Source organism: Populus alba, chromosome 2 (genome assembly GCF_005239225.2).
Source record: "Populus alba chromosome 2, ASM523922v2, whole genome shotgun sequence".
NCBI classification, from domain to species: Eukaryota; Viridiplantae; Streptophyta; class Magnoliopsida; order Malpighiales; family Salicaceae; genus Populus; species Populus alba.
The window spans coordinates 5,163,988-5,191,984 of record NC_133285.1 but is presented as its reverse complement, the minus strand read 5'-3'; the positions used below and the strand labels follow the sequence as shown (position 1 = coordinate 5,191,984).

The 27,997-nt window shown below is 34.0% G+C and overlaps 6 protein-coding genes across 7 annotated transcripts; 3 read left to right on the top strand and 3 right to left on the bottom strand.

Annotated features, from left to right (window-relative positions):
- Nucleotides 1-596: 596 nt before the first annotated feature.
- On the bottom strand, nucleotides 597-2,450 carry LOC118035804 (uncharacterized). Its single transcript, XM_035041457.2, has 3 exons — nucleotides 2,197-2,450; nucleotides 1,465-1,570; nucleotides 597-997 (listed from the first exon to the last, which is right to left on the bottom strand). Exons 1-3 carry the CDS (start codon nucleotides 2,310-2,312, stop codon nucleotides 983-985), a joined length of 237 nt encoding a protein of 78 aa, XP_034897348.1. The 5' UTR covers nucleotides 2,313-2,450; the 3' UTR covers nucleotides 597-982.
- Nucleotides 2,451-2,607: 157 nt separating this feature from the next.
- LOC118035803 (uncharacterized) lies at nucleotides 2,608-6,748 on the top strand. 2 transcript variants are annotated; one of them, XM_035041455.2, is made up of 5 exons: nucleotides 2,612-3,212; nucleotides 3,375-3,516; nucleotides 4,672-4,831; nucleotides 6,053-6,247; nucleotides 6,460-6,748. In XM_035041455.2, exons 1-5 carry the CDS (start codon nucleotides 2,690-2,692, stop codon nucleotides 6,463-6,465), a joined length of 1,026 nt encoding a protein of 341 aa, XP_034897346.1. In that variant the 5' UTR covers nucleotides 2,612-2,689; the 3' UTR covers nucleotides 6,466-6,748. The 2 variants fall into 2 exon arrangements, with proteins under 2 accessions (XP_073263601.1, XP_034897346.1); XM_073407500.1 differs by lacking the exons at nucleotides 6,053-6,247; nucleotides 6,460-6,748 and adding an exon at nucleotides 5,880-6,046 and having other exon boundaries at nucleotides 2,608-3,212.
- A 3,383-nt stretch (nucleotides 6,749-10,131) lies between these two features.
- Nucleotides 10,132-11,304, bottom strand: LOC118035802 (uncharacterized). Its single transcript, XM_035041454.2, has one exon. It carries the CDS (start codon nucleotides 11,170-11,172, stop codon nucleotides 10,360-10,362), a length of 813 nt encoding a protein of 270 aa, XP_034897345.1. The 5' UTR covers nucleotides 11,173-11,304; the 3' UTR covers nucleotides 10,132-10,359.
- A 5,577-nt stretch (nucleotides 11,305-16,881) lies between these two features.
- LOC118035801 (LIM domain-containing protein WLIM1) lies at nucleotides 16,882-19,074 on the top strand. Its single transcript, XM_035041452.2, has 5 exons — nucleotides 16,882-17,241; nucleotides 17,944-18,040; nucleotides 18,141-18,184; nucleotides 18,294-18,383; nucleotides 18,556-19,074. Exons 1-5 carry the CDS (start codon nucleotides 17,107-17,109, stop codon nucleotides 18,781-18,783), a joined length of 594 nt encoding a protein of 197 aa, XP_034897343.1. The 5' UTR covers nucleotides 16,882-17,106; the 3' UTR covers nucleotides 18,784-19,074.
- A 1,568-nt stretch (nucleotides 19,075-20,642) lies between these two features.
- Nucleotides 20,643-23,052, bottom strand: LOC118035800 (F-box protein At3g12350). Its single transcript, XM_035041451.2, has 2 exons — nucleotides 21,939-23,052; nucleotides 20,643-21,243 (listed from the first exon to the last, which is right to left on the bottom strand). The coding sequence occupies exons 1-2, from the start codon at nucleotides 22,797-22,799 to the stop codon at nucleotides 20,776-20,778; spliced, it is 1,329 nt and encodes a 442-aa protein (XP_034897342.1). The 5' UTR covers nucleotides 22,800-23,052; the 3' UTR covers nucleotides 20,643-20,775.
- Nucleotides 23,053-25,426: 2,374 nt separating this feature from the next.
- Nucleotides 25,427-27,973, top strand: LOC118035799 (NADH dehydrogenase [ubiquinone] iron-sulfur protein 4, mitochondrial). The gene is made up of 5 exons (XM_035041450.2): nucleotides 25,427-25,657; nucleotides 26,351-26,439; nucleotides 26,788-26,917; nucleotides 27,161-27,190; nucleotides 27,713-27,973. Exons 1-5 carry the CDS (start codon nucleotides 25,505-25,507, stop codon nucleotides 27,758-27,760), a joined length of 450 nt encoding a protein of 149 aa, XP_034897341.1. The 5' UTR covers nucleotides 25,427-25,504; the 3' UTR covers nucleotides 27,761-27,973.
- The last annotated feature ends 24 nt before the right edge of the window (nucleotides 27,974-27,997 follow it).

Sequence of the window (27,997 nt, the reverse complement as noted above, 5' to 3'; positions counted from 1 at the left end):
TAAATACCAGACAGTGGTGGGTTATATTTTTTATAGGTTAAAAAAAAAAAAAATTTGCTGATAATAAACCAACTTGGATTAATTCATTAACACATGTCTTGAAATATGAGATTTATATAACTTCTTAAAAAATAAAATTCAAAAAGCACAAGGTCTAGAAACTTAATATCAAAAGAAAATTTTTTAAAAAAAAAACTTCAAAAAAAAAAAAAATTAGAGTAAACATAAGTTATCTCGACTAACTTGCAGTCACGATATAAGATTAAAAAGAAAACTAGATTTGAAAAAAAAAAACACATGGAAAAAAAATCCAAGTTAAATAAAAAAAAATTCTAAAAAAAAATATGAGTTAATTCGGATTAACTTGATTAACTTACACTCGAGATAATCCAACAAAAAAATGAAAAAATTACAAAGCTCAAGGGTTAATAGTATAATGTCAAATGATGGAATCATTAAAGAAATCAATTTCATTTAAAAAATTTTGAGAAAAAAAACTAGAGTAAACTTGACTTAACTCAACTAACTCATCACCCGTGATTAAAAGCAAGGGGAACAAATAACGAAACTAAGAATCAATATCCATAACTATAACATTGTCAGAAAGCAAAAATGTAATCAATAGAAATAATTGGTAACATATACATCCCGAGAAGATTTCATAAAACTGCAGGTTCCAGTGTGCAGTTATGGATTAAGGATTTCTTAGACGCAAGCAAACATCAAAATCAGAAATGCTAAAACCTAAGGCCTTTAACAAGTCTATACTACACCATCTATTCTGAGACTTGTCTTCATAAACTGACCATAACTGATATTTGTATAAATGAATGATGCATGCCACGAAAACAAAATTCCGTCTACACAAGTAAGAGTCCAAACTTATAAGAATTTATTCACAAAATCTCCCTTCAATCCTAGCAAGTTAGATCTGACTTACTTACAATAAGAACTGCAGCTGCATTAAGGGCAGGTTTCAACTTCAACTCATCTGCCACTGGATCAATATCACCAACCAAGAAGAGGGTCAGGCTTTCATGTTATTTTTGTTCTCTTGACAAAATGATATCAAATGGGTTCAGAGCCCATATCAAGATTCTATATCAAAGTGCAAGTGCATTTTGGCAATGAATTAGAAGACAGTGGCATTTTAAGAGGTAACATTAGATTCCTAAATGGCCCTCTTAAGGGTTTTTGAAATTTAGCTCTTGGGAGTGCAGCTCAGAAAGAGGTTTCTGAAAATTCAAACATTTTATTTTGTTTGTGTTTTCAAATTGTTTTAATTTGTTGATGTCAAAAATGAATTTTTTTTTTAAAAAAACATTATTTTAATACATTTCTAAGCAAAAAAACACTTTGAAAAACAATCATAATCACATTCTCAAATGCCCCTTTAATTGCTATTGTACTACTGCCATTTAATACAACCAACCAAGAAAACAAAAGGCGTTTCAGGCTTGAAACCTTTAGAACTGGTTCGCCTTTGTTAGAGTTTGCAGATTGCTTTGCCATCCCCTGTAGCTGTGCGCAGGCAGCTCTCCCTGCTGCAGACTTTTCGAATTGCTCTTGCCTGCAAGTAAGTTAATAATCTAAATGTTATAAACAAGAAAAGAAACCCTTCCACGATCATTTAAAATACTTAAGGTTTCATTTCTCAGTGACATTATCATCACTGTTTTTCAGCTGCCTCGATCATCATAACATCCTAGCCAAAAACTCCTACTCTCATGTGCCAACAAGCTATTGAAAGCAAAAATAGCCTAGGGTAGTCCGTAATTTATGCCAACAGCACTTCTTTTTTATTTTTGCAAAAAAAAAAAAAAAACCCTCGGTCCTCGAATCCTTAAGAAAATTCACGATCCTAAAACACAACCACCCATTATATCAAAACCACCTGACATAGAGTTAAGTTCAGAATATGAAAACAGGGAACGGTAGCAATTATAGCACTATAAGCATTACGTCACAGGAAAACTCTGAATTAGAATTAATAGCCCCTTAGTTGCAAATAGAAAAATCAATTAAAGCATATAAATTAAAATTGCATAGAAAATCCTAAATACTGGACTCCAAATAAAAAAAGGGCCAGCCAAATTTTATAAAACTCATTCATTGAAACAAGAGAAAAAGAATGGAGTCCACGATCCAGTGAATAATACCAAACAGTATCTATTCAATAGGATCAGTTGAGATTACCGTTTCTGGGCAGCTTCGGCCGCTTTAGCACGAGCTTCTGCGGAGGCCAGTCTTTCTTCTTCTCTTCTCTGTTGCTTGCTTCCCCCGTCAAAGCAAGCGAAGCACGATAGCCCCATTTCTCTTCCCTCTACCCCTCAGACTCTCTCTCTCTCTCTCTGCCGAACCCAATCTGCTGTTACAGTTTTGAATTTCGATCACCTGAATATGGCGGATGAGCTTTCACGGTCAACCGCGTGCCGCGTTATTAACGAGTATCTCCTTGTCTTTTCATATATTTGTCAGGTGCATTTACACGTGTGGGAAACGGACTTTCCACGCCATTGCCTTAACTAAAGCCCAAAGGCCAAAACCCAGCGTTAGCCCATTTATTTCATACCAAAACGGTGCGTTTTTGTGGCCGTCCAAAATACCTTGGAAATAACTAAACAAATAAGCAGAGGCAAGAGCCGGAGGAATCGAAAAGAGAGCGAAATCGAGACGATTATCGAAAGCAATGAGCAGCGATTTTCTACCGTTAGAGACTGTCTCTCCAACAGAAATCCTAGAAATCGAGAACGGTCTCTCACTAGTTCCGCGCGTGAAGCTCAATTTCACAGTCCACCCTTCACTTCCGTCATCAGCTACAAAACCAATCGATGAATGGAAGCTAAAGCGATCACTCATCGAGTTTGCAAAGACCTCTCTATCTATCACCATCCCTGAAGATGACCTCGAGATCAGACGGTTCAAGGATGTCAAGAAGCGAAAGCGCGATGATCCTGTAGCTCATGGTAGCCTCAGCATTCGTGACCTAGGGTTTTTAAATAGTAAAAAGAGAAATGAAGAGGAAAGTGAGGATTTGAAGATTTTGGGGAAGAAGTTTCGAGATTGGAGAGATAATGTTGTGGAAAAAATGGATCAAATGGAGGTGAATTTACAAGGGGAGAAGTATAGGCTTAGTGTGGCTGTACCGGAGTCTGATGATTTTGAAGGAATGAAGAAATTGTGGGAGGAATTTTATGCTTTTGCAAATAAAGGTCTGTGAATCTTGAACATATATATATATATATATATATATATATATATATGGTGTTTGCTGTTCTCTTGAAGCTGTGAGCTTTACAACTTTAAGTGCCATATCTTCCGAAACCATCTTGTGTTTGTGAGTTAATAATGTGTGGTAGTGTTTGTTTTGGTAGGGTATGTAAGAGGAGGGAGACAGGAGCCGGATACGATTGTAATGAAAGGAGTTCCTTCGCGGTGGGTTGCGGAGCCTAGGGTTTCGTCAAAGCCTTCGATGTTAGTTACGCACACAGTTTTTTCTACATTTGGGAAGATAAGGTAGTGTGATTTTCAATTGTGCAGTTTTATGATGATTTACTTTAGGCTTAATCTAGTCTTTGTTTGTAATACCTGGTGCTGTAGCATTGTTGTAGATTGGTAAAAGACTGAAAACTTGCTACTGTAGTTTAGTATTAGATAGCTAATACTGGTTTCTGAATTCAAGTTTTGATTTTCTGAGAGTTGGTCAGGAGAACTGCTGTGTTAAGTAGCTATGTTGGAGTTGGATTTAGCTGTCCTGGTTTGGGAAATTTAGGTGAATGAAGAAATGATTCCTTATTTGGTAATTCTCATGTTGCTAGCAGGACATATCCATCTTCTGTCTGATATCTAATGACAGATTATATCACAATCACTCACAATAGTCTCAGGCAAGCCATGGACTTTTATTTGCATTGAGATCGTTGGGTTCTCTCTTAAACGAGCCCTTCACATATTTTCAAATTATGTCATAAAGGAAGAAGGTCTGGCAAACATCATTCTTTACAGGTTGATTTCGCAGTCAATTGCCCTGTAACTCGATCACAGTTTTGGGGCCGTAACGGATATCTAATGACAAGAACTGGATGGTATTAGCTTACTTTCAAACTGAACTATGGAACTTGTTTTAGTTGTCGAGGTTGCAGGATGGGTAAATGGTTGAAGGGAATGGTGTGATTCATTACGAATGTGAGGTTAACTTATACAACAACCTTGTCTACTGCACCAGAATTTGGTGCCGACATAGGTTCTAATACTCACCATGTTACTGCTAAATCTGAATAATAGGAGAGGAGTAGCTATAAATATCAGGGTAGAAATGAAAAGTTCTGCCACATTACTTTCTTCTGATAGTGTATCCAGGATGCATGGTTTGGTTGAAATAAGGGTTTTGAGGTTGTATCTCATGTGGATGGTTGACTTCATTTTTAACAATCAAAACTTGAAGAAAGAGTATTGTTGGAAGTTTATAAAACATCTAGTTTGTATTTTATACTTGTTGAGCTTGTTAATAATTGAATTTGGATGATTGTTTCTTTAGGATATTGCCTAGTTTATATTTTATACTTGTTGAGCTTGTTAATGATTGAATTTGGATGATTGTTTCGGTAAGATATTGCCTGATTGGAAAGTAAAGCATTATATTCTTATTGCTTCTTTGAACTCATGCAATAGGAATCTTAATGTTACTGAGGATGATGATCAAGATAAGGATGCAGACGAGAATGGTGGGGACATAATTTCAGGCCTCCACTGCAAGATTGTGGTTCAGTTTGAGAAACATAGGGACTTCTATAATGCTCTTAAGGTCTTATGTGGGCGCTCATTACAGAAGGTAGGAACTTGATCATCTCTGTGCTGTTCTTTTGAAGTCATATTTATTTGATCTTCTCTCTGACTTTAATATGCTCTGATTCGTACCATACCTGTCACAACCCTAGAAGCAGGCACGTGACCAACACAAATTTCAAGGATAACTTGACTTTCGCAAGCCTGAAAAAACACACACTTGAACAATAAACTCGTTCTAAATAGATTTAAACATATTATGTATAAGCTCAAAACCACACTGAATCTTTCACACAAAGACCCTGAATCAATTGTAATCATGGAGCTCTAATATCAAGTTTACATGGGCCTTGAACCAATTCAAAATATTTTTCCAAACTAGGGACCAAACTGTATTTTGTCATCGTCCTCTTGAAGATTCTGTGGACTAGACAGTAGCCAAACTATTCTTTCTCTTTCTTCAATTTTCTTCCTATAACTTAACTAATCTCAAACCTAAAAAACCTTAAAACACATGATACCCCTATTTTAATCAACCCCCCACAAACTAAAGACATTTATTATCAAATCATCACATTTAAATACAAATCCATATGTTCCTCCATCCAAATTATCCAAACTAAAGACAATCATAACCCACCCTTATTCAACTTTAAAACCCATCATGTCAAGAATCCACTATAAATTACAAAACTCAGCAAGCTGATTAGGTAAAGATGAAACCCAAAGTTGCCGTAAAAGTGGAATAAAGGTGGAAAAGGATACTTTACCAATCTTTGGACTCGTTGTTCTGTAACTCTTTACTATCATTTTATTTTTCAACAGTCAAATAATGGTTATATGATGCAGAAAAATTAAGCTTGTGATGAAGGGAGTTAGTGTCAGATGTGTGGGAATGAAGTGAAGTCCTTTTGCATGGGTGGAGAAAATGACACCTAGAAGCTCTATCAAATATGAAGAGTCATTTGGACCTGTGTAGTGTCTCACTTAATTTGATCATCTAAAATAAAGCCCAAATGACCAAAAGAAATAGAGAATTTTCTAAAACCAATTTTTTTTTCCTAGTAATACTTGTGATATTACATTTTTTTCAGAGCAAATTCTTGCACTTCAAGCTCCATCGGTGGACTTGTGGCTTATATATTGCAATTGCAAGGCCACCAATACCAGTTGGAACTATACTTGCCAGATTTTGGAAAAGCGAACATTAAATCAGATAATTTGAGATGTTCCTATTGGCAAGTAACACGTCACCCTTTTTGTTCAGCAAGGATCACGATTGAAGGCTGATTATGAGGTCACCTGGGCCAAGGACGGCTTCTTCCGGAATTCAAGAAGTCAAGCACGAGAAAATAGTAGGGTGCCAGCAGCGGGAAGGGGGCACTACAGAAATGAAGCTCCCAGGCATGAACCTCACTTGTCTCAATATACTGCTGATGACACTCGCCGGAAGAGGTTCAAGGTCAGAACACATCCAACTCTGTTTTTGGCTATGTTATTGGTTCTCCAGAGTAAAATAAGCTAATAAAGTAAAAGAAATCCGGTTTAAGACGTTCCCTTTCATATTAGAACATTATGCGTCACCGGCAAATATGCTAAAATTGACTTTTCATCATTGTATATTGCAATCAAAGTCAACATATCTACTCTAGTGACTTGCTTTATCTCGTGCAGGAGTAGGAATGGTGACACCCACGTTGAGAAATATCTAGAGATTGAGTTGAGAACATGAGAGGGGTGATTCCTACTGGTTAGCAACCAAGAATTTAATGTTTTGTTCCCTTCTCGAACATATTATCTGTACCATAACCTCCTAGAAGATTGACGATGATTGGCCCAGTTTGTTGTACGAGGTCACACTTGTAAGTGGCATGCACATTGCTGTGAGTTTGCCTCCGGGCCTATATTAATTTTTGTATAACCTCAGATTAAAGCTCCATTTAATTGAAATAAAATTTGATAATATTGATCTTAAAGTAAATTAATTAGACATTGACTAGGTCTTATGCCTGCCTACACGGGGTGGCGGGTGGGGTTCAAATATTCTTTAAACCCAGTAAAAAATAGTTCAAGTTTTAAAAAGTTGTTTGACAGATACAATTATTTTGAATTTTTTTAGTCAAGATAACTTTTTTATATTAATAACTTTTTTATTTATTTTAATGAGCACTAATTTTTTAACTTGAATCATTATTTCGTCAACATTTTATGATTGTAAATTATTAACATGTTTATATTTTATGAATTTATTTATAAAAATTAAAACTAAAGAATATTTTCAATAGAATTTTCATGAACAATTTATTATTATTAATATTATTATTTTTATATCAAATACATGATAATTGAAAAGGACTATTAAAATTCAAATACAAATAAAAATTTATAATAGTATTTAAAAATCATGTTAAAATTAAAAAAATATCACTTTGATGTAATTTATAATAGTAAATTATAAATTAGTTGTTCTATTTTTTAAAAATAAATCAAATAACCCTTTAGTTTTAAAAATAATTAATTAATCTTTTGACCATATTTACATAAATATTTTTTTGTTATAGTTTTCTTTTCTTGTTAATCTTTTTATATTATATTTTTTTCCCCTTTCTATTTCTTAAAGCAAAAATAAATAAAATAAATTGAAAAAAGAAAATGAAATATCTGCAAAACCATAGAGATTAATTTAAGATTTATTCAATTCCATGGGATAGACTATTTTGCATCACATGAAACGAGCGCACATTTCAAGGCTGCCATGTGCAATTTATACAAGCGAGATATTTTATTTTATAAATATTTTTCAATTACATAATTTAAGTGCATTACAATTTGGTAGCTTCGAGAGCTCCCAAGCTTCACCAATTTGCATTTGAGAACATATAATTTTTTTATATATATGTTATTCTTAATATTGGGTGCTTATTATTATTAGGTTTAAATTATCTTTTAATTTTGATGTGTTGTACTTTTTATATGCATTCCAAAACATTCTGTTTTATTCAAGCCCGCAAGCCAAGCTCTGCCATCTAGAAGAAGTGGTTTCTTGCAACTCACAGGAGTTCATGATCGAGAATAAACTTGGATAGCATTGCCTTGTACTCCAAAATCTTGAATAAATCTTTCATTGTCAATATGATTACATGAACATGAAAAAAAAGATATTAAACTCCGTCCGGTCAATTATTACGGCAACCTATATATATATATATATATATATATATATATAAGAATTGAAACATTATATTGAACTACATGTGCATTTTTGAAAGTTATGGAAATGAAAAATATAATAAGAATTTATAAAATAATGTACCTAAACAAGCATTCTCTAAGGAAATCATAAGATAGTAAAAACGTTTTAAAACATCACATTAAATTTCTACAATGCGAGATATAAACTAATATATATTTAATTCAAGATGCCAATAATCAAACATCTATTTTTTTATGCTCCGATTTCAACTACCAAAAAATCATTACTACTTGAGAATGTTCATATGAAAATACCCATCTCAAGCCATTCCTCATTTCCTAAGCCGTTGTCGACAAATAACTGGGGATGAGTGCAAGACGGGGTCAACTGTGGCACATATGAAAAATATTAATTTAGACCGTGGCACATATGCAAGACTTTTTTCCGGTTAACTTTTTTTTATTTTTTTTATGGGTAAAACAAAAGGAATACCTAGAAAAACAGACGCTTTACTGTGTCTTTGTGGACTTGAGTTATGATCCTCTTGCACAAAAATGAGTTTTCCAACCCACGTGTACGGTCAGTAATTTAAGTTTAATTTAATCATGAACTCCATGTATGGAAGAAGATTGCAATTAATTATTTTATTAAATAGTTAATCTGACCCTTATGTATCGGGTCAACTGTTCTTGCAATAACCTGTAATGTCACCTAGTCTGTCAATCCCTCCAAATCAGGCAAATCTCTGCAGTAAGATACTCTCAGAATTGGAAGACCGTTATTTCTTTCCAAAACCATGCTGAAGGATATTCGTACAACGGCTTAAAATCAGGTCTTGTGATATGGAGATAATCAATTGAGGTTCAACCGATCACCAAGGATCCAAGAGGATAAGAAAAAATAACAATGAACATGTTGTAGCTTAAACTAATCTAATTTTAAATTTATTTTTTAAAGATTATTAATTTAAATTTTATAAATTTTAAAATCATTAAAAACTTATATGATTCATTAATTTTAAAACCTGTAAAATTAATAAAAATATACACAAATTAGCATAAAAAAATTGAACAAGTTTTACTGGATATTGTTTAACCATGCAAATAAAACTTTGCATGAGAATTATATATACTGATATCAAATTTGTTTATTCTAATTAAAGATTTAGTCCAAAAAATTAAGATAAAAATTTTATTTTAAAAAATTTAATATTTGTAATAGTTTGAAATGGATTTCTAAAATTTTAATTTGTTAAAATCAATAAAATTAAATTTTATTTTGACAAATCAAATATTAATTCAACATCAAAATTTATTATTAACATCGTGAGAACCCTTTGCAAATATAGTGAAAATAAAACATCAAACTCAATCTAAAATCAATTTAAGATGATAGGATTCAAATTTGAAAAAAAAAATCAAGTAAGAAAAAAACAGTAATAAAAAAATATATTATGAGTAACTATAGCAATCCATAGTAGATTATGTTTTTCATCTACGTTATATTTTTATATTTTTTTTAATATATATTTTCATATTGTATCCCGTCCTGTTGATGATTTTAAACATTATTTTCGTTTCATAATTTTAGAATTAAGTTAAACAAAACTGAGAGCCTAACTCTTTGCCAGCAGAACAATCCTCAAGTTTTATGGTCCTTTGAGCAAGTGTCGATCTATTAGTTAATGCGCTGGCGATTACATGTATAAAGTACTGATTTTTGCTTAAACGACGATGCAACATAAAGTAAAAGAACCGAGTTTATTAAGTACATAAAACCTTAGAAAAAATAATTACAGAAACAATTTAAAATTCTTAATATTTTTTAAGATTGATAATTGAATTCTAAATGATAAATTAAGGGTTTAAAGTCTATTTTAACTCATCATTGATTAAATAAAAAATAAAAAATTATAAAATCCAAAATTAATACTGAAAAAGAAAAAAAATATTTTGATAGGAAATTCTGAAAATTGATCTTTAGAGTGTATTAATTTTAATATCGAAAACGGTCTCAAATAACCTTTAATTTTTTACCAAGAGCCTCTGAATAAGCTTTTTGAATTATTATGACTTGCATTAATCGAATACCGAATAAAAAAAATATACCCTTAGTCTACAAATCCTTCAATTAACCACATTCCCCACTTCAAATGAATATCAAACTTTTGTTTTGGATTTATAGTGCTGATGATTGTGTATGAAAGTACGGTATCTAATTAATCCATAATACTAGTGTAATTAATTTACAATTGTCCAAGGATGGTTTGAATTTTCAAACACATCCAACATCGGAACCAAAACTTCTAACAAAAGAAGCAAAATCTTAACCCCAAAAGGCAAAAAAAAAAAAAAAAGGAACTCAATGAACCGAAATCACCTTCAGAAGCTTTTTCGTTGCTCTTGTCGTTGGGGCAATTTATCTGTGATAGCGCCAGTACTCTTTCTCTTTGGAGAAGATACCCCGTGATTAATCACCATCTTGGGCTCGCGTAATCTTCTAACATCTTCTGTCTTCTTTGATGGCTTCTTTGTACTCAATGTCGGGACTATATACCATCCCAGAGAGGTCCATAATATAGCAACAGATCGCCCAAAGAAAACCAACAATAACAAGATCAAGACTATAGCAACTGGCATATAATAATAGGGTCTTCTCCATCTATGCAACTTGATGCTCCATGTAAAACATTTCTTCTCCGTCTTTTTGTCATCTTCCAATCTTGGTTGCTCCGCTTGTTTCGTCTCAGCGGGTGCCGGTGTTGGCAACTTATCCACAACTTCAGTACTGTTATGATTGATGGGCTTGTCTTTGACATCATCAACTCTACTGGCCCTGGGTTTGTCTTGCTTTTGATCTTTAGCCTTCACGATAACAGGAATACAATCATTTGAACTTGAATAGACGAAACGAACCACAGATACATCTTCAGGCCCAATCTTAGTGTATATCTTCTGCCTTTTCTCTTCGAGTTCTGCGAGAAGTGCAGAGAACTTGTCAAGGCCACGGGACGAATATGGGTTCTTGTTATTCTTGCTGCTCTTTCTTGATTTTCTTGGCGGCGTTGCAGAAGGGCTCGATCTTTTTGGTGTTGCAGAAGGGCTCGATCTCTTTGGTGTAGAAGAAGGGCTGTTCCATGGTTCATCCTCTAGCTCTTGATTCTGAAAATTGCCACAGATGAATGAATTCAACATCTGATCATAAATTACGAGTCTTGCTCTGGTAAACGAGGGGAGTTTTAGATTGAGAGGTAAGTCTTGGATTGGCTATACTTTATGTGGATTTGGATTACAGGACACAGAGAGTCTATATATATACACACGAAGGGATGCTAAAGAGAGGACCGGATCCAAGCTGATAGCTAGCCATTAGTCAAATAAAAAGGTTTGACGAAAACAAAAACCTATAGAAGTTTCCTTGTTAATTTCATTTCGTGTCGTTTGACTTGGTGCTTACAATTAACTCCTTCCGAAATCAGCATAGAAAAAAAAATAAAAATTAATTGACACAACAGATGAATTATTCGCAATGAAAAAAAAAAAAAAATCAACCCTGTCGTGGAACTGGTTTAGGCTTTATCCACAATTGCTTATCTCAGTCTGATTATTATACATTTTACAACTTTAAAATCTTCACCCCTGCTGTGTTACGGTCATTGTTGCTAGCATCATCATCTTGAAGTGTTTCTTTCACGACATGATGAAGCTCCATGTGGGCTACAGAGAAGTTTCAATCAACTTTGCTGTAGTTTTAACCATTCGAACACCTCACGGCTTCTGGCCAACTGATTATCTTACACGAACAGGTTTAATTATACAAATTTTAATGATCAGAAGATCTGAGATGAAATTCAATCTGCATGTAGCTGCTAATTAATGAGCCCGTGTAATAATAATTGTTTTTTAATATGTTTTTTACTTAAAAATATATCAAAATAATATTTTGTTAATTTTTAATCTCATCACATTATAATAATATAAAAATATATAAAAATTAAATTTAAAGTAAAAAAATAAAAAAATTCAATTTTTTTAATAATATTTTTAAAAAAGAAAAATAAACATGCTAATATCATTGTTATAAAACTTAATTTGGAAATTCGCCAGAGAATTTCAAGGTCAGATCCCCCCATCTCATTATGACATGTCATGATCTGAAAACTAACAAATTAAGATGGATTTCTTGAGAAACAAGCATATGTTTTAATACACCATGTCAAATAAGAATTATCGTGCTTCTGTAGATATCATAAATGTCAATATTATAATAATCACCGAGTTGGACTTAGCTTCTTCATATGTGTGTGTACGGTTCATAAATAAATAATCTTTGAAATTTTCAAACTTTCAAGTCCGTGTTAGTGAGAAGTACCTGAGAATGTAAGCAACCCTTGATAAACAAAAGCAACAGGAGGGAATATTGGTTAAAAGAAGCGAGGGTGTTTGTTTTTATGTTTTAAAATTAATTTTTTGTTTTAAATTAATTTTTTATATTATTTTAATTTTAAATATCAAAAATAAATTTTTAAAAATAAAAAAATATATTATTTTGAGCAATATAATATTTTGGACAAAAAAAAAACAAAAAGTTTGTTGAAGATTATCGACACTCTGTTATGAACACGCTGTAAGTTTACTCCTAGTTCCTTCAAAATCTCAAGTCATAGGAAAATTCCTGCATGGACAGTCACTCTCTCTCTAGAAAATAAAAATTAAAAGAGGAGAGGTACCCCTTCTCACAAAACATCATTCACATTAATAATGTTTTTTTTTGTTTTTTTTTTTAAATTTCAATTACAGCCTTGTACTTGAGAATCTAGAATCAGGGATCGATATTGTTTTGATTCATTTCCAAAAAATACAGATTTCACATTCCCTCCTTTGCTTGGATTACACGGCAGAAACTTCTTCCAGATATGATGTATCGCCTGATCTGTACCAAAATAAATAGAAATGATCTCTTCTAGATGGTAACAGCAATGCAGACTGCACTGACCTTTGTAGATAAATGCTCACATGCATAGCCATTTAGTTAATATATTGATCCTAATTTGAGTAGATTGACTCTTATATTATAGAATTTAAATAAATTTATGGCTAACTAATTATAATATAATAATAATAATATGTAGTATTCTCTCTACACTTTTCTGCAAGTTTGAAAAAAAGAGAATCTTTATATATTTTATAAGAAAATTATTTTACAAGTAATAAGAATTCAGCACTAAAAACCAATAAAATGAGTTGAATATATGAAAGTATAAAATAAAAAATAGGTATCATGTTATTTATATTCTTTTACATTATAAATAGATGTCTAACAATTAAATTATCTAGCAAATGAGTATAATAATCATAAAATATCAATCATTTTTTTCATTTTTTTCTCTTTCATATATATATATTAAATTAGTTCTCGCCTTTCTTAAATTTGTTATTTATGAAAACAACAAATAATTTTTCAATTTAGAAATAATGATGTCAAGACCATGTCTCGTAATGAAATCTATATATTAAAAAATTATGTTGCTTATATTTTAACTTTAAATGACTCTTACATAAATATGATCGTATCATTAATCATAATATTGAATTAAGTTTTATTATTATAAATATTTATGACTTAAAAATAATTAATTTATTATCTATGAAGTATGGTAAATGTTTGATTTTAAAAAACCATAAGAATTAAAAATATTCATGTTTTGCAAGTTTAGCACCTCACCGTATCCCCTGCACTACATATTCTATAGTATCCTCTACTTATTCGAAATTGAATTTATTATTTATTATTTTTTGCTACACCCCATGCATCATATTCATATCCAGATGTATCAATGTTCGACACAAGAAATTTTATATTATTCTAAAAATAATTAGAGACAATTACTCAATAAAAGGAATGATCCCAGGAGGAAAGAAAAAAAATAAAAAAAGAATAAAAAATTGGATCATATATATGTTTTCTTTCATATTTATATTTATATCTTTGAAATAAATTCATAAAATAACTAATAATTTTTCATTCAGAAATAATATAAAATTCCTCACGGATACATGGAGTTTTTTTTTTTTTTTTTTTTTTTCTCTTCCGCTCCTTTTTGATACCCTGATCTGTTTGGTTACAACGATGCCTACATTTTAAGTGAGTTGTAACTTGGTCCCTCTAGGCTATCCAAATAAATCGACTAATCCCTATAATATAAAAAAATAACTAAAACAGTTACTTGACCAGCGTTGACCAAGCTTAATTTATCATTTTCAGTTTTGAATAAATGTTCTATTTTATTATGAATCTTTCTATATTGCCATCTTTTCTTTTTCTTTTTATTTTAAAAAAAATAAAATGGAAAAGATCATGAAATAAATGACATATTAAATTGTATATAAACTGTAAGAATTAGATATTTAATTTCTGGAACCATGAGAATTCATCAATTAATTTGATGGAGTGTGTGCCGGAGGCTATTGAAAGTTGATGCTAACAATTTGAACCCCCCCATACTGTGATTAGGTCTGCCCACGCCTTTGTCATCAAGCTTTGTAAAACAAATCCAACGCGATTCTTCTTGTGAAAGAACAGGAAAGTTGCAAGGGAGATTGGGAGGGATGAGAAAACGAGAGAAAAAAAGAGAAGAAAGATTACCGGTTGCTTATGCTTTTAAAGTCACGTGGTTTCATCGGAGAGCGAGTGTCAGGGCAGTTGCTAAGGGCGGCGACTGCCCCTTCTGCAGATCATCGTTTGCATCGTTTTGAAAGAAAGAAAGCTTACGGCAATGCATCGTTTGCAGGATCCAAATTGATAACTGTAACGTTCCTGAATGAAGCCATTAAGATGAAGAAAAAACGATTATCAGCATTTTCGTTGATCTTGTAAATCACCTTCCGATTAGGCTTATGAATTGGAGGATGTTGCGTTGCAGTAGGTGGTTTTTCCCTGTTCCGGTGGGCCAAACACCACCATTCCGTAATATAAGTAGGAGCATTCCGAAAATCGAAACGGGGCACTCTCACACACAAAACGAGAAGCATTCAAAAAGACCAAACGCCCTGCTACGATCTTTGACCGAACAATATTTATGAATACGTTTTCTACGATGCAAAATGGATAGGGCTATGCGGAACCATATATATGATCGTTGATAATTGTGTGTTTTTCACTATATCTGCATTTTCCCGATGACTATGATTCAATGAATCCAGGGTAGCTTGTTTACAAATTAGTAATTACAACTACGGGTAGTGAAATTTTTAAAAGACATGCTGCATGGGGTCCCCAAACCAACTTGGACCAGGTTTAAACTTCAATTTTAGATCAAAGTGATCCACCTGATTATTTAGGGCACACGGTTCTAGCTTGGGGAATATGATTTAAACATGACATGCTAATCCTTGGCATATCTGCTGGTACAAATCCTTGCTTTTTCTAGACTGATGCAAGTGCTGCAGATTATTCAAGGGGATGCTGCTAGTGTTTGCTACTCTAAGAGGCAAGCTTTGTTGCTTTTTTCTTTCCATCTGTACCGAAGAAAACAAAAATATTTGATAAGTATTTCACATGGGAATTATTTTGGGAGGACCAAGCTTAGCTGGACCATCATAATTCATGAATCATGAGAGCACACCCAAGGAGTCTATTCTAAAATTCTCCAAAAGAAAAGGAGAAACAGGTCTTTTCCAAATAGAAAACTGGGCCACAGTTTAGGTCTTTAGCCCACTTTACCCGTCTGGCAGCACAGTTCAGGCTTCTCTCGTTTTGGCTTGGTAGGACTGCGAGTTTGAAGCAGAATTTTGGGAAGACGCAATGGAGTCATCAATGGATGTGGGGATCAATGTTCGTCATCATTGAGTAGCATAGAGAGTCCCAATAAAGAGAGTAAATCCATCATTTTAGACTCTTTTGTTTTCCCTGTGTGGGGTTTGTAGTGCCTTTTCCAGTATTTGCACATTGTTGAAATCCAAGGATGAACCCATAACAACCTACATTTGTGATTTAACCACCTCTATACACGGCTATGGTGGAGAGATTTGTACAAACTGTACAGGATCTTTTCTTTAATCTTACCTTATCAGTAAGCTCAAACATCCTCAATGCTTACATTTGAAGAGAACATCGAACCTTTTATTAAGACATCCTTTGCCTTCTATGCTATCTCCCTATCCTATTCTTCTTCGAGTTGAGGATCTTGTTTCAACAAGAGTGCAAAGCCATTCGCACTCCTGTTTTTCGCTGTTTGGTCAAAAATGTTAAAAGCACTGGAAAATCATGCAAATTAGGCTCCTGAATTCTGTGATCAATTTGAAATTCAGTATACGTGGCATATACAGTTGCTCAACCTAGACAGAAATCTAATTATGCTTCCCTGCAGGATCAGTCCAAGACTACAGCTCTCATGGTCCCCACCTTTTTCTTTCAAAGTTTAACCATAGAACTAACCCTAATCCCGTGGCCCTTATTTGTATGAAACCAGAGATATTTTTGTAGGATAATATTAGCAGGGCAGATGTCTAACTATATTATTTATTGATTCATCTAACAATAATAAAAGTAATCTAAGCAGGTGGGCACTTGGTATCCATATACAACGTGCCTGGCTGAATATGCATATGACATTTTCCATTATGTAGCCAGCCAGGTATATCGTCGAACAAATTTATGACAACCCACTTACAGCCATGCCTAATCATACCAGTTCCTATTGTTTTCAGTTTGTAGCAAACAGTAAAGGAGCTTTTCGACAAGACATTGCACCAAAGCAAGGTAAATGTCTCTCATGAAAATCCAACCACATTACCAAACTAAAGCTAAAATTTCCTATTTTTATATGTATAGTATTTATAAAAGTTGGGATTACAGGGGAAAAATAGAAGAAAAAATATATATTGACAACCCTAGATAGGCGCTTCAAAGTTGGACAAAATGATTGCAATTTGCCACTAACTTCAATTGTACAACTCTGCTTTGGTCTCCGCAATATCCTGCTGCACACATTTGTCCATCATTTATCTTCCTCATCTTCCCCTCATTACTTTTCTCATTAGTCCTCCACAGAGACAAAGCAAACAAAGGGAGGCGATAGGAGCATAGGAGATTACAGTTGCATTTTCTAAGCTGAGAATTTTGAGGCCATGGCATTTGCAGGAACAACCCAGAAATGTATGGCATGTGACAAGACTGTTTATCTTGTGGACAGGTTAGCAGCTGATAACCGTGTGTACCACAAGGCTTGCTTCCGATGCCATCATTGCAGAGGAACCCTCAAGGTATGCTCTATATATATGCGAGAGTTTTAACAAGAGATCAAAAACTCGGTAGATCCATATGTTTTAGCACATGTTAAAGTTGAATTCCTAGACGTTTTCTAGTAAATACAGATTGAGCTCCATGTATTCCCAGTATTGCTTAGCTTCCTGGTTCAAATTTTGTCCTCTTAGTCTTGGCTATATAACTTTCATAATAGCATATGCCTGGATTTGTCACGTATCATGGATGATTGGATTCTCAAGTTAATTTTCGAATTCAGTGTTATGAGCAGAACGATATCACCTTTTGGATACTGAAACCCTCCAGAAACTAACAGTGCCATGAAATACATCAATCAATAAGATACAAATTTCAATAATACCGGCACTGAAGCAAACATTTCAGGTGGAGGAGCTCCCTTAGAGTACATTGTGTTGATATTCCGTAGTGACATGATTTTTTTCATCTCTTTCTTTTGATGACACTCTCACTGGTCTATTCACTGTTAAACGAAGACTAGCTCCTTCCAGCTTTAAGTCGTAGAACAACCCTGATTGATCGAATTTATGGTCCTAACCTACCAATTTAAATTGGTTGGGAGCCCATGAAATGTAATAACGTCCCACATCAGCTTCTTAATGCAATCTTGGACTTTTTCAGCAATATGTATTGAGCTAGAGATAATAAAAGATAGTTTATCAAGTTTCAGCTCTTATTTGCAGCTTGGCAACTACAATTCCTTTGAAGGGGTACTCTACTGCAGGCCACATTTTGATCAACTCTTCAAAAGAACTGGAAGTCTTGACAAAAGCTTTGAGGGTAAAGATAAAGAAAAACTAATATGAAGCCAGTGTTGCACAAGTCATTCATTTTCTTTTCGAATTCCAACTGATTTACTTGCATTCAATTTCCTTTCCAGGGACACCAAAAATTGTAAAACCAGAGAAACCTGTTGATGGGGAGGTAAAAAAAATTTCCCCTATATTCCTGGCATTTAGATGCTTTCTTATGTCTTTCAATTGAGTCTTTAACCCCTCTCTTTTGTTCTATAACCATGATTTGTTTTGAACAGAAACCTATATCAACTAAAGTCTCGACCATGTTCGCTGGAACCAGAGACAAGTGTTTCGGCTGCAAGAACACTGTCTATCCAACTGAGAAGGTAAAGACTGCAACATTTCAAAAACATCCAACACACTAAGAGCAGACACTGCTCGTTTCCATGTTCTATGTTTTTTTTAATCATCAATACTAAATTTCAAAAAGATACTGAGCTGTGAAGGATCTTGACACCTATCATTGATTTGAGACCATTAATATTTCTCTGTTAAAAGGTTTCGGTGAATGGAACTCCTTACCACAAAAGCTGCTTCAAATGCATTCATGGAGGATGTACAATTAGCCCATCCAACTACATTGCACATGAAGGTCGCCTCTACTGCAAACACCACCACAACCAACTTATCAAGGAAAAGGGTAATCTGAGCCAACTTGAGGGTGATGTTGAGAAGGATTCCATGAATGACAAAACTAATGGAAGAGAAGTTTCTGCTAAATCATAAAATGCTAAACGAGTGTATTTTCCTGCCTTGCGATGTTGCTGTCACCCTCGTGGTTTATTTACACTTCCTGAAGTTCAAATGGCTTTATGCTTACGAGTTAGATTGAAATCATGATATTTATCACCGAAATGTGTGGGCTTTTGTTTGTTGTATTTGGATTTTGTTCTGCTACTATGGATGCTCGCGTGAGATGAGAAGACCTATTTGATTCTAGCATGTGATCATATGATGAGCTAAACTCGTGTAATTTGGGAATGCTTATTATGATCTACTGTGCCCGTCTTCAGTTCACGAAGTAAGTAAAATAACATTAAAAATAGTGGTACTTCACCTTAATCGAAACTCCCCCTTAACAAAGTCATTTAACAAAGCTACACCTCTCAAGACTAGAGTAAAATTCAATAGGATCTTTTTTCCCCGCTGATTTTGTTAGAAATCTCATTAATCCATTTATATGTGTCATTAATTAAATAACAAGGCATTTGACTACTTTAAAAGAGTTATTGTTACTTCCGTGTTTACCATGCTTAATTGAATTTTTTCACTTTAATATTCAGAGCACTAGACATAAATCACATTGTATGAGCATCTTTAAGACCCATCGTAATGCTTTGTTTTAATTAAATAATTAGATTCTCTTTGTTCATACGAGTTTTGAGTCAGTTGTTCAACGCCGGAGAAAGACCCTCGAAGAAATTGTTCCCAGTCCATTCCTCGGCTAACACGCGATGACCCACTTTCTCCACAGGAACAACTTGAGTAATCCACCAACAGTCGATGGGTTTGGAACTAAACCCTCAAGACCAACCCTCAAAGCCAATTCTTTTTTTAAAGTTACAAATTCATTTTACTAACTTTCCTTGCCTACATTATTTTATCTATAGAAGTTATTCACTTTAAAGATTTGATGCGGTTAAGTATTCAACCGGATGTGGGAGGCACTTGATCCTCTAGATTTTCGAGAGTTATCGGGGATGCGCCAGACACCAAATGACGTGCGGTGCTATTCCAGCTGATGGATCTTATCTCTATCTCTGACTAAATCATTTCCAGAATAAGGGGGCTGTTTCTTGAGACTCTTGCTGATGTCTCTAATCTACCATTGCCGTCAGTCGCCATAACACCGTTCAAGAATGTTTTACCCTCTAGAGTCTTTCAATTATTGCTGGTTTTTTTCCTTTTAAATGCAAGATTCCCAAGGCAGGCTGGACTCGACTAAACACCTGCAATTATGCAGGTCTCGTCACTTTAAATTAGGGGTCACAGCCACACAGGCAAGGACAATCTAACATCAAAGACAACGGTATCAAGCTTTAATCTAGCAAAGACGAATTTGACTATGCAACCTAACCCTTCAGCTAGGAGCACTTCTCCGGCGTTGTCAGCTTCTTTACCTGCGCTTTTATTCTCGAGGCAGCATCTTCCTATTTTGTTCGTACACTACGTCAGCCTTGTACATCATTATCAATACCATGAAAATTCGTGATTGTTAACATCTGCAGCACCAGTAATAAATGTAATATGTTCCGAAATTAAGAAACTCCAGCGAAATGGCAAGGCCATGTACCCATCTGGCTCCTCAATCCTCACAGTATACCTCCCATTCCAATGATAGGATTGGGAAACAACGCTTTGGCTTCAAACATAGCTCACACGTTCCAAATACGTGAACAGAAAACTGAGGAATTGCCAGGCTTCAAACAGAGCTTCTTCAACATGTTTGGATTGAATTAAGCCATCTGGGAAGCAATCTTAATGGAAAAGGGATTGAATTTCGGCATCATTCAGCAGTCTAAATCCTAATAAAACCCTACCAATTTAATGTGCAATTGGGCATTTAGGAAAGGAGGGAACCAAAGGAAACAAATCAACCCTGAATAAGGTCATTACAGTAAATTAATTTTTCACAACAGAATACAGGTCCAATGAGCATTATGGCATATGGCTATAAATCTACTCGTGAGCAGAAGATCTGTACAAGGATATCAATCACTACAAGTCTACGGCGATATCAAGGATATCTAGAAGACAACCATTTTTGGCAATGTGCTTCAGGTCCACAATAAAATGGTCCCGAAGAAAGCCATATCCAAACGTTCCATTCTTGTACTGCCAAACTCTTCCTTCAACTCGCCAAGGATTCAAAGAAGCTCCTTCCACTCCCAGGATTACTAAATCATAACTTGAGTTAATATACATAATGCGAGAGACCACATCATTTTCTAAAGGGAATTTCCAATCCAAGTTTGCAGCTTCAGGTGGCTGAATATGAATCCGAGAATCATATATATATTCTTCCTCAGTTGGAAAAGGGGACTCCACGAAAGTAGGATCTGACGTCCAAAACACTGGTGTAGAACTAGAGCGACGCTCAGACAAGTCGCCAACTCTTCGGCAGGAGATGCCAAATTCATCATATGCCACAAGATAAAATTCCAACTTCATGTCCTCACAGATTCCCTGCAACAAGAAGCAGGAAAGAACGTGAGGAGGGGAGAGAATATGAGAAAAGCCTTTATGTCTCCATTATCTTCAAGCGATATGCCAGTAAACAAATTGAAAGGATGCCGAGACAGGAGACAATTGGTCACGCCAAAATCACAGCAATTCTTAAAAGAATTCAAAATTGGCTGACCACCGACACCAAATTGAATTAAGTTTCCCAGTCAAAGAGCAATTCCCTCGAATTTGATTCCAGAATCAAAGTTTATGTGATGGCAAGTTTTTTACTTGACATGGCTACGGATAATAGATTGGTGCTTTTGTTGAAACATGGCATTGTTATTCCTTGCATTGGACCCACATTCACAATGCACATCAACAAACTGACCAATGTCTTGAAAGATGATTCAATACTCTCGTACAGTCCTCCCTCGCATTCATGTGGGACAGTTACTAGGCACCACATGAATGTTGGAGGAGAGAACAGTGCCACTGTAAGTGCTCAAAAATTTCTTCCAATCTCTCAATGTAAGAACGAGAAGCAAAATAATGAACGTTAAACTAGCCAACATGGAAATACATCAGAGTCCAATGCCTTAAGCTCAAATTCTGTCTAAAATGAACAATAAAAGGCTGCTCAGGACAAAACTAACTAACATGAACGAATCCTCAAGCTTAAAAAAAAACAGAGTAGAAACAGAAGAATCACCCACCTTCCACAGACCCTGCAAAGGCCGATCAAGCGTGGGTGATGAATCAACAATCTTCAAAAAATGCTCAGTTTCCCACCTCTTCTTCCCCTGCTTCTCCTTTTCTCGCCTCCTCTGCCTCCTTATCGCTCTATCCGCGCCTGGACTCATCCTGTTTGCATAATATTGATAAATCTCAAATGTTTCCGGTAAACTCCCTGGTGATCCACTTTCAACACTAACAATATCTTCTCCGTTATCCTCTCCTTTCAAATTCCCGGAACTCAAACTCCTTCTGTAAGCAAAATTCACATTCTCCTCCACGCTAAAATGTGAGTCCCCGATAAAATTCACGTTAACGGGAACTACGTCCATATCTAAATATCCCAATTCACCAAATAAATTATTCTTGTTTTGCCCCTCTGGATCCAAATAATTCACAATTTCACCCTCGGGCGAAATACTTATCCACAAGAATGGAGACTTTATGACGCTATAGGCGTTTTGAGACGGAGAGACTCTCCAACCGGAGAGAAACGAGGAGCCCCACTCAAAGAAAACTAACGACGGCGGCTTCACCGTTTCTTTCTGCTGACTTTGACCGCAACGACGCCAGAAACCGATCAGATTTTCCCATTTGTTAAGCGTTTTGTAGAGCAATTTATAGGAGATTTGACCGTTACCCCATTTGTTGATTTGGGTCTTTGAGCCCCACCTCCTGTCGCAAAGTGAGTGCCAGAGTTTGCTGTCGCTTTGACAGAGAGGGCCGTACCGTTTCGAAGTGCAGGCGAAATTGGCGATTTCTGTTGGGCTTAGGAACGAGAGGATGCAGAATTGGACGTCTTCAGGAAAATCAGAGAAGGAATTGAGGTTTGGTTCTGCCATGTGAGATTTGATTTTCTCGGGAAAATTGGAGAATTTTCTAGGAAAGATGGGAATTCGGTTGCGTTTGGATTAAAGTAGGGATTTTGAGGGGGGACTCGAGGCAAATAAGGAAGGAAGCAGAAAATATTAGGACTCGGCAGATGCTTGGAGAGCAGGGAATTATTCTGGTGAGTTAATTGACCTCATGGCCCTTGCAAGGGAGGAAATTTAGAGAGCAGGCAGACACCTGCTATTTCTTCCAGTCTTCTCCAAACACGCCAAGTTTTATACTTAAAAAAAGCCAAGACTTGTGCTTCGCAAGTCATTGAAGCATGGTAAAATTAAGCATGAAAGGTTAGCTTAGTCTTAACCATGAATATTATTAATTGAAAAAAGGTGATAATTAAAGATAAAATTTTATTTAAAATTTAAATACATATTTTTTGAATGCATGTAGTTTTTTTTCTTTATTATCAAGGTAACACATGATATAGGTTTAAACACTTTTTCCATATCCTAATCTTTTTTTAAAAAAAAAAATACCGGGATTATCAAATCCCCGTAATAAAATCTCATAAAGGCGTATTATTTTGATTACTTTACTTGAGCAACAAGAACCCTAGAAGAAAATTATTATTAAAAGAAAAAAAAAATGCTTTTATGAGAAATGATTAGGCTAGGTTCTAAATACAAGTTCAAACAAGCCATTATTTATAGAAAATTTGATCGATCTCACTAGATCAAAGGTACCAAAGAGCTAACGAGGGATGCTGAATTGGATACCATATATCCAAATTGCTATATTGATGCGAAGATGTGCAAGACTAGATTCACTTTTCATTGAAGTCTTTTTTAAAATAAAACAAAATTAGAAAATGACATTTAAATATTCTTACGAGTAGAGTTACGAGCTTACAACCTATAATGTAAATACATTAGGTATATAAATACTCGAGAATCACCAAGTATTAACACAACATATCCACACGCATTCTCTTACATTTTTATTCTTCTTCTTTTATACATTATTTTCCCTTTACACTTTGCTAACTAAGGCATTGAAGGGTCTTTTATATTGTACAAACGACTTATTTTGTAGATCATTAACTCAAGCCTAGCTCAAAAAAATAATAAACTCAATCTCATTAAACAATTATCGAAAGAGCGGATTCATTTGAAGTTTTTTCTACTTTGTTCACTCGAAAATAAGAATCATTAAAAATAACTCCTCAAAAGCCTTATGACCACAAAAACTGAATCTTCAAACCTTTCTTCTAATTAGCTGTTAAGATTAAAAAAATTATATAACATGTAGTCAAGTGTTCAATTTAAAACTCAAAAAAAAAAATTATCATTAAATTATAAAAATAAAGTTTAGAACTGTAATATAAAATCTTAAAATAATAAAGATCAAATATGAAACAAAAAACTTCAAGGATCAAATTGAAGTTTTCCTTTCCATTTGAATAGTAAAAATAAAAAAAACAATTGTGTGTTTTATGTTCATTTTGGTCCTTGCTCTTACAATATTTTTAACTATAATCTAAAATTCTATTTTATAATATTAATATTTAATTTAACATTGGAATATTTTATGACACATTAAATACACTGGATTGATATATCGTATATGTTAGAGTATGCAAATCCAAAAAAAAAAAAATCAAAACATAGAACAGTGAAGATATAATTTTGAAGAAAAAAATTGAAAATAATTTAAGTTCAATGAGCATAGTGTAAAAAATAAAAATTTTAAATATCAAAAAAAAAATTTAACTATAAACAATTAAACAATGACCTGAAAAATAAATCGAGTAAGAATCAAGAATGTAGTGAAAGTTATATTATATAATTTAACATAACTTATAAAAAAATAAAAAATTTTCTTTGAATTGTAATATAAAATTTTTATTTCATTAATAACTTATAATAAAATTGATTTAAATTAGAAGTGTGGTTAGTAAAAATTATTCAAAATATTTTTTTAAGCAAGATGGTACTATCTAGAATCCATAAATCAAAAGTAATTTTTTTAAAACAAAGTTTTGATCTAATTTATTAACAACTTTTTTTTCATGTTAATCAAAAGTTATTTATAAAACAAACTTTTGTAACTTTACTTGGAGTTAAAAAAAATTAAAATTAAATTAATTTATAACAATCATACAAGAAAAAAACCATAATTTTATTTCTAATATCATTATGAATAGTTCTCCGTTATAACTTTTTTTCAAGATAATTGGGGCTTGTATATTATTCAAGATGGAGAAATTTTGAGAATATACTTAAATAATTAAACATTTAATAGTAGAAATTAAAATATTTATTCACAGGTTAATATTTAATAAAAATGCTAAAAACTTAAAATTGAAAAAGCGAGCTCACACCTTAATTTTTGAAAGTGAATGTCAAATTGGAATTTTTAGAAAAATATTAGGTGAAATGTATAATAACAAAGGTGTGGTAGGTGAAATGTATTATAACAAAATTTACAGGGATGAAAATATAATTTACCCACTTTTCTGAATAAAAATAATGGTATGAATAAAATTCAAGCCGGACGTGGCAGCTTGGAGACGCGCCAGCAGAGAAAGCGCGAAACTTCTAAAATAATTTTATTTTATGAACCTCTTATAAACATTCCACAAAAATATAACAGGCCAGTCTGTAGAAGGCATTTGTGCGCTTTTAGCATTGAAGAAATCTGATCAAGCAAGCTCCAAGAAATGGCGAGTTCTCGTGTTCTAAATCTTACTAGAGCTCATCGATTGTCCCTTTTATCTTCACGAAGATGGTTATCTTCATCCGCCTTGGTTGAGGTCAATCCCGGGGAGATCGGCATGATCTCTGGCATTCCGGAGCAACACCTTCGTAGAAGGGTGAGTTTTTGTTTTGTTTACTATTTTGCTCTCTTTTTGTATTTGGATTGTTTTTTTTTCATTGACATTTGTATTTCTGATTTAGTTGTTTGTTGGCTGTGGAATACATAAAGAAAGCAATCGAATTCATGTAGAGGGAAAAAAAAACCTACTCAATGAATCGAATTCATGAATCTCTGCTATTGGGAACTTGCAATTGGAAGAAAGGAATACGATTATAGCTGTTGATATCAGTGGTGTTGTCAGCTCAGTGATTTAATATTCCATACGATGCGGTTTATCCAAGATAGCCAAATTCAAGTGACGTCTCGTTTAACATAGCGGATTAGTTGGCATCGGCGTGTCTGCAGTTCTAAGTTCATTGCGATACTGAGCAATGAACGACTTGTCTTCTTCTCTAAACCCTCTTCCTTACAAATACAATATAGAAGAAGAGACTGTTTTGTCAAACAGAATTTCTTCTCAGCTTCCGCAAGAAGTTGAATCACTAAACTCTAATTGGCTCCTAGTTAACAATCGCAAAGGGGAACTTAAATTTTTAAGAATTTAAGATGAATGAAGTGAATATACAATGACTATCACTATTGCCATGTGCTTGTATTTTTTTTTTCATTGTTGAAATTGGGTTTCCCTTCTTTTTGACCCTCATGGAATTTGAGCTCATTGGCTTGCTATGGGGTTGATGAATTTCAGGTAATAATCTATTCACCTGCTCGAACGGCAACACAACAGGGCTCAGGGAAAGTTGGGAGATGGAAAATTAATTTCCTGTCTACACAAAAGTATGCATACTTTGTCAATTACTCAGTTTCCTGCTTTGCATATCTTTCTTCTACTAAATAAATTATAGGGATGAAGTTCTTGGATTTTGACTTCATTTGATCTCTTTTAGTCCCTCATATAAAGAGCCGTTTGAGATGCGTCGTGGTGAATTCTTTCCACTGGCACCCCATATTTTTAGCTGTAAATTTGACAATTCTAGGATGCGAGTAAACTATCTTTAAGTATTTTCTCGATGTATTAGCAAACATTTTACCCGTGTAATTAATGATTTGTTTGCGGCCAGTTATTGTAAGCATCATACGGTATGTGCATCGTATAATATTAACTAGTTATCATATTTTATCCAGGTGGGAAAATCCTTTGATGGGCTGGACTTCTACGGGAGATCCATATGCCAATGTAGGTGAGGCAGGGCTCAGTTTTGACAGTGAAGAAGCTGCAAAGGCATTTGCTGAGAAACATGGTTGGGAATATGAGGTAATTTCCTCTTTAACCTGTACGTCTGCTGTGCATTTATAATAATTTTTCTAATTTTTTCAGTGTGCATTCACTATTAGTGATTTCGTTCTGTATGGAGGTTCCTAATAAATATGTTAAAATCACATTGGTACCGCATTTGACATTATCTTGATTCCTATATGATTATTGTATCTTAACGACAATGTTTTCAGTTTATTGATTCCATTCGGCCTATCTCTGAAACATTTGAATCATGTGCAGGTCAAGAAACGTCACACCCCTCTTCTAAAGGTTTGTATCCCCCCATTTCCGTATTCCCTAGGATGAATAGTTGCTTTCTATAGAAAACCAGGGGTGATTTCGGTAGCTTACTGCAAAGTCTTTTCCTATTTATGTACATTTTAAGACCCCTCTACTGGGAAATCTTAACTTAGTCGTATAATTTATCAAAGGATGGAGAGGGATATTTCACAGCAGCCATTGAACTTGTTTTGAAAATTGCATGTGATATATTACCACAGCCCTGTTTTATTCTTTACCTTCCCCCCCTACTCATATTTTCTACAATTTATATTTATAACACCTCAAATCCTAAACACAATAAATACTAAAAAAATAAAGGCTATCATACAACCTCCAGAGCTGGTGGATATATATAAATATCAATCATACTTTTCTAGATTTGACAACTTGACATCCAGTTGACTTTCTTGCGTGTTAGGATATTTAAGATGATAGTCCAGGATTAACCAGTTGTGAACCCTTTTTCACTATTTCTCTCCATTTATGATTGTTTTCTTTACCCCATTTCAGCCTAAATCGTACGCTGACAATTTCAAGTGGAAGGGCCCAGCAATTTAAGAGCGAAATTACCACGGTTCTTCATATTGACACTTGAAAAGACGTGAGCATGTCCTAATAATTATTATGTCTAATATCTGTGTATATGTATCATATATGTTGCTGTCTCTGCGAATTAAACCTATCGAACTTGCTGTTTGGAAGATACAATTCTTATGCTTAGTGTTGTAAGTATCTTCTTTGCTTAGATGAGATTCTGGCAATGATATTTAACCACCACTTGTCCTAGAAGAGAGA